The sequence below is a fragment of the Paralichthys olivaceus genome, chromosome 19, assembly GCF_024713975.1.
Source record: "Paralichthys olivaceus isolate ysfri-2021 chromosome 19, ASM2471397v2, whole genome shotgun sequence".
NCBI lineage: Eukaryota > Metazoa > Chordata > Actinopteri > Pleuronectiformes > Paralichthyidae > Paralichthys > Paralichthys olivaceus.
In genome coordinates this window covers 19,732,516-19,743,857 of record NC_091111.1, presented here as the reverse complement: position 1 = coordinate 19,743,857, position 11,342 = coordinate 19,732,516, and the positions used below count along the sequence as shown (strand labels likewise).

Genomic DNA, 11,342 nt, shown 5'->3' with positions numbered 1-11,342 from the left:
TCACACTTAATTTTAAGTCTTGTCTCATACAACCTCTGAGTTTACACTAATCAATAAACCACGCAGATTGTGTTTTCTGCAACGAGACTAAAATAAATGACTAATTTGCTTCTAATAACCAGAGAGAGAGAAATTCTGCTGATGTCATGAACGAGAAGGAGGACGAGGACTGAGAGGTGATTTGGTTAAAGAGGAGGGTGAACATGAGGAGAGAATCAGGAGCTGATGCATAACAAGTGAGTGTTTTGGTTGGAGCTGCGGCCAATTGGCATGTTGATTCCCCCGAGGCGGACATTTTGGTGGATCAAACAATTTGGATGTTCTTCATGGGAACAATGTCAGAGGCTGAACAGGATTATTAAAATCCCATCTGAGCCTGGTCGTGCTGCGTCCTCTGAGGAAACTGCAGCAGGAACAAGCTGCAGTTTAAATTCTCCGTTTGTTTCCTTGATAAAGAAATTTCAAAAAAAAGAAAAGAAACTTTAAATAATAAGAAGCTGGAGGCAAACACTGAAATTAAGTTCAATATCAACACAACATACCAGAGATGTCAGGGCCCGAGTACAAGTATGAATGATCCGTATGAAGCAACCGGTACTAGACACACATAATGTCCACAAAGAGACACACAACAATGTCCACAAAGACACAGTAAACTACCAACAGCAGCAGCAGCACTCACAACAAGTCAGTGACAGGGCGTCTCTTGTTCTTTAATATTTCTAAGATCTTCACGTCTTGACGATCGAAGCAGCGACTGGGAAAGTGAAATGTACATAGTTCAGATTGTGTAAGATAAAAACATCATAGCAGAATCCCAGGGGCCCCTCTGACCCTTTGGGCCCTTGACCCTGTAGGATTTAGGCCCGCACAACAACCCACCCACGTGCTCCTCTGTCCTCAAACGCCCCACACACCACGTTAGTGGATCACAAGTAAGTTCCAATATTTCCTGCGTCCCCTGAAGGCAGCGGCCCCCAACTCCGTGACGTCACCACGCGTTGCGTTCACGGGATGTAAACTTCCTGGAGGAGCAGCAGCTGCTAGCTCTGTGGCTAACTGTCTAGCTAACTGTCTAGCTAGCTCTGCAGCTAGCTCTGTAGCTAGCCCCTCGGTCCTCCGACATGGATTCAGTCCGCAGACACGTTTAACCAACAACGTGTTCGAGTGAATTAAAGCCGCTTCTCTTCCCCGTCACGTCGGTCAGACTCAGCCAGGAGCTCAGCGGCTAACGTCCGTCATGATGGCGTCCAGCTACAGCGCTAACGAAGACGGACACATCACGATGACCGGGCCCGGCGGCGGAGCCCTGCGGAGCAAGAAGCCCGAAAACACCGCGTTCAAACAGCAGCGACTCCCGGCGTGGCAGCCCATCCTCACCGCGGGCACCGTCCTCCCGGCCTTCTTCATCATCGGACTCATCTTCATCCCCATCGGCATCGGCCTGTTCGTCACGTCCAACAACATCAGGGAGTTTGAGGTAACGTCAGGTGACATGTCAACTAACTAACTGACTAATTAACTGACTGACAGACTGACTGACTAACCAACTAACTAACTAATCAACTAACTAACGAATCAACTGACTGACAGACTGACTAACTAACTAATCAACTAACTAACGAATCAACTGACTGACAGACTGACTAACTAACCAACTCCACCATCAACACAACATCAGGGAGTTTGAGGTAACGTCAGGTGAAATGTCAACTAACTGACAGACTAACTAATCAACTGACTAACTGACAATAACTCATAATAACTAAGTAACTTACTCACTAACTCGTGGTATCTAACCAACTGTCAACCACAATAACTAAGTAACTAACTGACTCACTCACTAACTATAACTCATAATAATAAACTCATACTAACTAACTAACTGTCCCTCCCAGTAGCTCCTCTGTCTGTCTCTTCCCTTGACTCTAGTCTTTGAGCAGTAGATCTTGAAGGTGTCCCTGCTGTGTCCCTGCAGTGTCCCTGCAGTGTCCCTGCTGTGTCCCTCACATGATGTCTGTACAGAGGTTTAGCAGCTTTGCTCTCTGCCGTCACAGATCGATTACACCGGAGTGGACATGTCCAGTCCCTGTTTCAACTGCTCCCAGAACTTCAGCTGGAACCGCACTCAGCCGTGCACCTGCACCATTCCCTTCTACCTGGACCAGCCGTACGAGGTGAGACAGCAGACACAGGGAGCGTCTCTCGGAGTATTCCCACGCTCGGGGAGATTGATTCAACTCTGATGCTTCTCTCTTCCTCGACAGAACAACGTCTTCATGTATTATGGCCTCTCCAACTTCTACCAGAACCACCGTCGCTACGTCAAGTCACGAGACGACAGCCAGCTGAACGGACACCTGGGGTCCCTCAAGGTATGAAATGTTTCCGCGGTGACGGAGCGTGAGGGACAAGATCCACACGAGAGTTCAACCTCAGGGTCCAGTGATCCTGAGAAGCTGCACGACTCAACTACAAGTGTCCGTCTCTTTCTCAGGAACCCAGTAAGGAGTGTGAGCCGTACGCGTTTCATGAGAACAAGCCCATCGCTCCGTGTGGCGCCATCGCCAACAGCATGTTCAACGGTGAGCCCCTCCCCTTTTCTGTCCACTAAGACCAGTCTTTCTCTGAAGACTTATTTCTCATGGTCGTCTTTACGTCTCTCGCAGACACGTTGGAGCTGTTTTACAACGACCCCAACGGCACAAAGATTCAGATTCCTCTGAGAGCGACAGGAATCGCTTGGTGGACGGACAAACATGTGAAGTTCGGGAACCCCGGAGACAACCTCAACCTGACGGCAGTTTTCCAAGGTATGAGCTCTTTGTGAAACCTGCTGCTTTCAGACGTGCACTGAAGTCGGGACGATGTCTCCTGCTGCTGCTGCACAGGACAAACACAAAACTCCCCGTTTCTGTCCAACATGTTGTGAAGTTCATGTCTGGAAGCAGATTAAGTCGTCGGTGTCTCCGTCCTCAGTGTCTGAGACAAGATGTGGGTCTGTTTGTCCTCAGTGGGAGTCAGTGAGGTCTACACACAGTGTTGAGAAAGAATCCACCACATTCTGGGTTTTGGTCTTTTTAATGGAATTTGTTGACAAAAACAAAACTGTAGAATCCTGCCAGTTCTCAAACCCACCCACAGAGATGTCAGTCGTCTGGATTCACTGAAACCTTTCACGCCATGTCGCCCTCAGTGCCAATAAAAAAAAAACGGAGACGCCACAACTTGTTTATTTTTCCCTGAGCACGAGTTCTCCAGAAGTACGAGGAGGTCGGTCTGTAAACCTGCAGTGTTTAAAAACACAGCTCTGTAAAGTGAGGAGACAAAATACCACCCGGATCTAATCTCTGAGCAATAATCAGTTATTCTATCTAACCTGTTTCCTTCTCACTCAGGAACAACAAAGCCGATAAACTGGCGCAGGCCCGTCTATGAGCTGGACACCGACCAGCTGAACAACGGCTTCATCAACGAGGACTTCATCGTGTGGATGCGGACCGCCGCTCTGCCGACCTTCCGCAAGCTCTACCGCATCATCAACAGGAAGGACAACATGGTTCCCACTCTGCTCCGAGGAAACTACACTCTGGAGGTCGTCTACAGTATCCTTCACGTGACGGAGCACAAACCGTTCCATGACTCAGCAGGTTGAGACAGATGGAGAGGAAGATGGATCCACGACGAGCTTTAGTTTGAGCTATAACGTCAGTGAACATCTTCCTCTCACCTCTAGTCTCACGTCTGCTTCAGTGCGGCTGAAGTCCACTTAGTGAGTTATGGTCTGTTTGGAGTCAGTAAAGTGTGGCGGTGGTTTTAAACTGTGAGCAGCGTTTCTATCTTTAACCATAAACCCAGATTATCCTGTCCGCAGCTTCGAAGGCAGGAAGCGAATGATCCTGAGCACCATCTCCTGGATGGGAGGAAAGAACCCGTTCCTGGGCATCGCCTACATCACCGTGGGCTCCGTCTGCTTTTTCCTGGGCGTCGTTCTGCTCATCATTCACCACAAATACGGGAATCGCAACAACAGCGCTGACATCTCCAACTGAGGCCCCGCCCCCCCTCCTGCTCAGCTCATGTGATCGTGTGGCACGTCCGTCCTGGTAAACGTTCATGTGGTGACCAGTGTATCAGCAGCTGCAATCTAGTAACTTTCACAATTTTCCATCAGAAAAAATGAAATGACTTCGATGAGTCACACAATCTGCTGCTTTTAGAGTCGAATACATCAACTCAGACTTTACGTGAGGTCTGTAAATACTTGAATGATTAAAAGATTAAGTAAAAAAACTTCATTCTGGAATATTTAGGGATTCACACTAAACGGTAGAAAATCACTGCAGTACTTTGTGTTTCGTGTTTTTCTTATCGTGGAGCTTTAACCAGCTGAAGAGTTCAGTTTCTACAGTTACAAGAGTTCAACTTTTTGGGGGGAAATGCACTTGTTTAGTTTAGGATGAGAAGACGGACACTCGTATACTCAGATCAATGTTCTATTTTACTTTACTGTGTCGCTCTCCCTCGACAGGAAACACTGACCTGAACCAAACGTGAGAATTCAAAAGGAAAACTGGTGAAACTCTGCAAAGAAATAAACTTGATTCGTCTCTTTTGCGTTAATTGAGACATTTTAAAAGTTGATACCAGTTTTACTTCTTTTCAGCCAAATGATAAATCAAATGTGATATTGTCCCTCGAGAATTATCTCCTGGCATCAGAGTGGGCGTCTCATTGACCGGTTGATCATAACGTAAATTAATTTTAAGCCCAAAACGTCTTCTCGAATCTCAGTAAAAATAAATTCTGCCCATGAACTTTGAGCGTGAAAGTTTCAGGTAACTTTCCAGACCCTGTCAGATCCATGAGCTAAAGTTGTTGTTTCCTAACTCCTGAGCTGCATGCTGGGATGTGACCATCGAGCGGCCGGAGCCGCTCGTCTTTGTGCCTCGTTTCATTCGTCGTCCTGCTTTTAAACATTGAGCCTTTATCTTCAGTCTCATATCAGAGGGAACTGTTGGGAATCTGGGATCTGTACTAAAAATGTTTTCTTGTTTATTTGTATTTATTTTAAGAATGTTAAGAAATGTTTGCTTTGCCAGTATTTGCACGTCAGACCTCAGGTTTTGAGTCGAAAGTGATTTTAAAGTTTGCTGCCTTGATCCGAGGAAGAGAAAAATGCACATGAACACGCTGTCGTCGCTTCATTCATGTCGTTAACATGTCACAGTAGTGCAGCATGAGGAAATACATGTGATTAAGTGTTTAAGTGTTTGTCACTCAACGTTGACACGACAGTCGAGTAGTTTAACAGCTGATAGAACTTGTCAAATAGAAGCTGCATGGAAAAATGTGCTGAGTGAAGATGTGTTGTTTATTTTGTCCAACTGACGCCTGTGATTCTGAGACGCACTAGATTTTCTTTTGATACTTCATCTGTTGTGTTGTTGCTTAAAAGGAATAAATTTGTCATATGGATAAAAACTGTTTGCTCTTCACTTTGTTTATCTCAGATGTTTCTTCACTCAAGTGTTTGAATGAATTCAATTAAATCGGTAAAGTTCTTTTTACATCCAGACACAAAGAGGAGACTGTCCCACTTTATTTACTGAACACAGCAACAGAGGAGACTGATGATTACTAAAATCAAAAATGGAGAATATATATATATACACACATTTTTTTTATTAACACCAGAGACCCAAATAGATCATAAAATGATAGTATAAAGTAAACTTTCTTTCCTTGTATAAATTATAAATGTATAAATTTTTAATCTTATTTTACTTGTATAAAGTTATTTTTAATCTTATTTTACTCGTATAAAGTTAGTTTTAATGATCTTTTCTTTCTTTATATTTAATTAAGTTAATTTCATTTCATTGTCTGGTGACGGAGTCAGTGGAGTTGCTGTTTCAGACTGCAGGGGGCAGCACAGCCCGGAAGTCCTCGTCGTGGAAGAAGAAGAAAAGGCGGCAGAAGCCGGAAGTGCAGATTTCCGGTGTCCTTGTGCGACAGAAGATGTTCAGACACGTTCTAGTGAGTCTGTTTTGTGTCTCCAGGTTGTGTTTGTGTGTGTCTCTGTCTCTTGACTCTTTTGTCTGTCTCACTAACGAGCGGTGGTGAAATCGAGACGTCCGCCGTCTGACGGGTTACTAGAGGTCAAAGTGGAGGCGTTGGGACGCTGTTAGCATTAGCTTAGCCTCCGTTACACAGACTCCAACTCTGTTAGTTTCATTCAAGTGTCTTGTCCTCGTCCTGCTAACGGAGCTCAACGAGCTAACTGTTCTCACCCCGTGTCTCCGGTTTGTCCCCAGGCTTTGCGACAGGTGGCCCGGCGGAGTTTCTCCAGCTCGTCCCGCCGGGAGATGAAGAACTCGGTCCCCGAAAAACAGAAGATTTTTCAGGTCAGAGCTCCGTGAACCGCATCGATACACGCTCCTGTCCCGTGAGACACTGTAGAGACACAGCAGAGACACTGTAGAAAGACTGTGGAGACACTGTAGAGACACAGTAGAGACACTGTAGAGACACAGCAGAGACACAGTAGAGACACTGTAGAAAGACTGTGGAGACACTGTAGAGACACTGTAGAGACACAGCAGAGACACTGTAGAATGACTGTAGAGACACGGTGGAGACACTGTGGAGACACAGTGGAAAGACTGTAGAGACACAGTAGAGACTGTAGAGACACTGTGGAGACACAGTGGAAAGACTGTAGAGACACAGTAGAGACTGTAGAGACACAGCAGAGACACTGTAGAATGACTGTAGAGACACGGTGGAGACACTGTAGAGACACTGTAGAGACACGGTAGAGACACTGCAGAGACACTGCAGAGACACTGTAGAGACACAGCAGAGACACAGTAGAGACACTGACACGAAGACAACACAACAAAGACTTTCAGATTTGATCTCAGGTCAACAGGTCAGATGATGTGAGTCAGTGGTTCAGTCCAGAGGTCACAGTGAAGAAGAAGAAGAAGAAGAAGAACTCCTCTCATCCAGGTTCCAGGTGCAGACGTGTTTTACTGGTCGTCTCTCTGAACTCTGGTGGAGCTGTAGTTTGATTGAAATGAATTATGGTGGAGATGATACTGATGACCTGAGTTCATGTTGTGTTTCAGTCTCTGGTTGTATCACGGTGTGTGTAGTGACAGATGAACCAGCAGCACACAGCGTCATCACATCTGATATCTGGGGTTGTGTTACCTCCTGGTTTCCTTCACGTTGCTGAAATGTCGGTTGTTGCTCCTCTAATGTTTCCGTCCTGTTTCTCTCCTGCAGGAGGACGACGGGCTGCCGGTTCATTTAAAAGGAGGCATGAGTGACGCTCTGCTGTACAGAGCAACCATGACACTCAGTGTGTTGGGTGAGACTCTGACTTCTTTCTAGATATTTCACCACATGAGCAAGAAGCAACTAAACTACAGCAGCTAAAATGAAGTGAAGATTAAAATGAACTTCATCAACAGAAAAGTTGTTTTTGTGCCGTTTCCCTGAATCACAGTTTTCATTTCACTGTTGCTGTGTTAGAGCAGAGTTCTGTTTCACGATCATCAGACTCAACCTCGTTATCTTGCGTTGCATCTCGCGTCTTTCTAACCCGCCGTGTTGTCTTCCAGGAACTGGATTTGTTCTGTATGAACTGTGGAAGGCAGCGGTCCCTCAGAAGAAATAGTGACTCCACTGTTCCAGCTGTTTGTTTCCGGCCTGCCGCTCTATATTATATTTAAAAATGTAAAAACACAAAAACCAAGATGCTCCTCCTCACGTGTCGAGCCGTGCATTTCCAGTCGTGGTGGGATATTGTTTCATGTTAATGGGATCAATATTTATTTCTTTTACTCTCTCTGATGACTTGTGGATCAATAAAAACAATCTCATGACCAGAACTGGATTGTCTGTGTTTTAATACTTTAACAAACTGTTTTAAATGTGGAGCAGTGAGTCAGCAATCATGAGTAGGCGGAGTCTCTCATACCAACACCAAACCTCCCCAGCTCTCGTTGTCGTTGACACTGGGTTTTTATCCACAGCCTCAGCTTTGACCCTGACGGGGGGCGTACACAACCGAACCCAGATAAGTCACTGTGGCCTCAGGAAGCTCACATTCACTTCATTGTCAGATCGGCCTCTAGCAGCCTTGAGACACTGAACACATCATCTAAACATGCATTACAGCCAGAAAGCACTAACGAACATTCTTCATCAGGTGCTGGAATGTGGCCGGAGCGTTCCACAACACGAACGTCGTGACACTGAAAACAGCCCCCAGTGGAATTAAAGCACAGATCTCAGTGGTACTTGTCAATAACCCTTCAAAAGATCCAGCTTCAACAAATCTTGCCCTCACCAACACGATCTTCAACCCGTGGTACTGGGTAACAATCTGGTTTAGTGACGACACTCACTCAACATATTTCTACTGAAACGTTACTCGTACGTTACCACGTCCTCTAACTCGAGACTGTAACTCTGGACTCACTCTACATCGGCTGACTGTCCTTCTACAACTTGAACAAACATGAGACGGTGTAACTCACCGTCAGAGAAATCCTGTTACACGCTGAATGAGTGGCTGGTCCACAGCTGCATCACAACATCACAACGTGACCCTCAGCTGTGGTCGTCACCATTCTTCTTCTGCAGCCAATCAGCGAGCAGTACCGTAGGTCTCCAACAGGCTTCAGGTGATTGGCCTGGTCACGTGTCACTCAGGGTGCAGTCAGCCAATTAGAGGAGGGGCTCATAAATAAATAATGAGGCAGGTGTTCCTGGTGGAACCAATACCTCAAATTAAAGGTGAACAACATGGGCCCTTTAAACCCGCTCGCACCGGGAAGGCTAACTGCTCCGGCCGATGCTACAGATGGTTCCGCCGAGACAACTGCTGCTAACCACACGGACGAAACACACAAATAACAAAGAAGCCCTGAAAAGAACAAACTCAACAATCCCTCCTTATAAACAACTCCTGCTACAGCCACCGCCCTCCTGCAGCCAAACACTGAACGAGCACCGTGTTGAAGAAAACACTTCAGTTACCTCAATGCTCACAGACATCACAGACACCAGGGTGTAGTCACTCTCACCCCTAATCAACCCCTCCGAGATACCAGGAAACCAATTACCCAGAAACCAGAGCAACAAGCTGCCATGAGTCCTCCCAACACTCGTTACTGAGCTTCAGCAAAAACACCGACCACAACTTCCAGGATGTTACACAAACAGACGAGCCCACATTTGTTATGTGTGAGTGTGAGGGTCAGTCAGTGTGTGTGAGTGTAGCTTGTGTTGTGTGAAGCAAAAAGTACACACAAGGAGCAGGAGCTCAGGCAACCAGGGAGAAGAGGAGAACAGGTTCATGCACTCTGGCTTTTATACTCGGCGTTGCAGGTGCAGCGAGTCAGCCATCATGAGTAGGCGGAGTCTCCCAGCAACCAGGAAGTCAGGAAATCAAAGCAGGATTTTTCACTGGGCCCGTTCCTCCAACAGGAAGTGGAGCCAGTGAAAACTGAAATGTTAACGAACTCAGAGCTGCTCAGTTCTACAGAATTTAAAGGGTCACCCACTTGTGTGACTCCAGACTGAAGCACAGTCAGGTTTTCTCCGTCTTCATCAACTGGTGGAAACTCCAGCTGCACTTTCAATGTAATGAAACCTCCACGAACCTGAGCTGAACGTGTTGGTGCAGCTTCTGTCTTCACCCTGATGCAAAGACGTTCAATGATCTCAGACATGAGAACTGATATTTAACTCAAACATCAGCAGGTTTTTCTCCTCCTGTGTTTTCCTGTGTGAACGTTCAAGTCTTAGTCACTGGAGGGCGACGTTTACAAAGAAACCAGCACTGAACTCTCCAGAGTGTCCAAGCATCTGAAACACGTCCGGACGTTAGTAATGAAATTACATCCTGTCATTAGTTCTGCTGCTGTGCTCAGAACCAAACAGATTTGAATTCAGTCAGATTCCTCTCGTTAATCTTCTCAATGGTCTGTCGGGGGGGGGGGTTCTTCTCTCTCCTCTAATTTAACTCAGGGTGTGGAAGGAGAAACCCTCGGGCCTGTTCTCCGATGGGTTCACGCCCACCACAGATCATTTATCACAAGTAATGAGATGATCCTCGGCTTCTCGTTCACGCTCGAAAACCAACACTGATCCAGTTCTGAGGAGGACGGTCCCGTTACCTGACAACCAGAACAGCAAATATTAAATGGAGGATTTTGTGAAGTTATGTAAAATGTATTTAATAACACCAGGGGGCGCCAAGTGCTCTGACAATGTTCACATTCATGCTTTTCTAAAAATGCTGGTTGGAAGTTTGCGAAATGTTGAATTTTTGTAAGTAGCTATGGCAACAAGTTTGGATGTTTGGTGGACGACTCGGAATTTTGTGGGTTTTTGAAAAATGTATCCCAATGTTGGATTTATCAACGAGCTGATTTTTGATGGTGCTCCGCTAAATATTCATCGTCTCAGGTTGTGTGTGTTGGTTTACTGGATTTGCAGACGTTGAACAAATGCCACAAATTGTGGGATTCTAAAAATGAAATGTCTGGGACATGTTGTGCTCCGCTGAGCTGTAAAAAGTTGTTTTGATGGACTTGAAGAGAGTTAAGATGATGACTCTGGGTGAAGTTACCAGCAGTTACCAGAAAATCAACTTGTGACTAACACAGATGGAGAGTCTGTGGTGAGAAGGCATCTGGTCATTATGAGATCAGGTGGATTCAGAAATATTCATGCACTTGTTTCTTCATACAACAGATCTTTGGGTTTGAAAGCTCCAGAAACACGTAAATGTTCAAAGATAAAAGATTGAACCCACCCACAGGTTTGCTCTGGGGATGTGGGGATGTGGGGGGGCTGCAGGAGTTTGGATGAAGTAATGTTTGATGGATGTGGACTGTTGGTTTTAAACATTAGAGAATTAGAAGCCTGTAAAAAGTGGAATATGTTAAATGAATGTGGAGGTTGTGATTACATGTGATTATAATTAACCGGTCTACTTTCATGACATCCTGCTGAGGACCCCAGAAACCTCAGCTCCGTCCCTGGAAACTGGAAGGATGCATGAAAAGGGGAAAGACTGAGTTGAGGTTGACTTCACTTGACTGTGTAATATTTTCCCGTTGATTCACGAAATGAAAAAGGGGTAAAAAGCTCTGACGGTTCCCCCCCTCTCATCCCCTCTTCCCGAAAAGCAGACCTGCGCTGCTGGGTCTTTGTGGCCGAGACGCACAGAAGTTCCTCCATCACCGGAAAGGAATGTAGAAAACTATGTAGCCTAAAAGTTTCCGAGTGTTGTGTGTCCGTGCTGCTCCCTGTGTGTG

At 45.9% G+C, this 11,342-nt stretch overlaps 2 protein-coding genes across 2 annotated transcripts; both read left to right on the top strand.

Annotated features, from left to right (window-relative positions):
• The first annotated feature begins 503 nt into the window (after positions 1-503).
• On the top strand, positions 504-5,484 carry LOC109647005 (cell cycle control protein 50A-like). Its single transcript, XM_020112778.2, has 7 exons — positions 504-1,480; positions 2,058-2,177; positions 2,268-2,375; positions 2,498-2,585; positions 2,670-2,813; positions 3,399-3,605; positions 3,859-5,484. Exons 1-7 carry the CDS (start codon positions 1,241-1,243, stop codon positions 4,050-4,052), a joined length of 1,101 nt encoding a protein of 366 aa, XP_019968337.2. The 5' UTR covers positions 504-1,240; the 3' UTR covers positions 4,053-5,484.
• A 401-nt stretch (positions 5,485-5,885) lies between these two features.
• On the top strand, positions 5,886-7,901 carry cox7a2b (cytochrome c oxidase subunit 7A2b). Its single transcript, XM_069515414.1, has 4 exons — positions 5,886-6,039; positions 6,318-6,407; positions 7,294-7,378; positions 7,632-7,901. The coding sequence occupies exons 1-4, from the start codon at positions 6,022-6,024 to the stop codon at positions 7,685-7,687; spliced, it is 249 nt and encodes an 82-aa protein (XP_069371515.1). The 5' UTR covers positions 5,886-6,021; the 3' UTR covers positions 7,688-7,901.
• Positions 7,902-11,342: the final 3,441 nt, after the last annotated feature.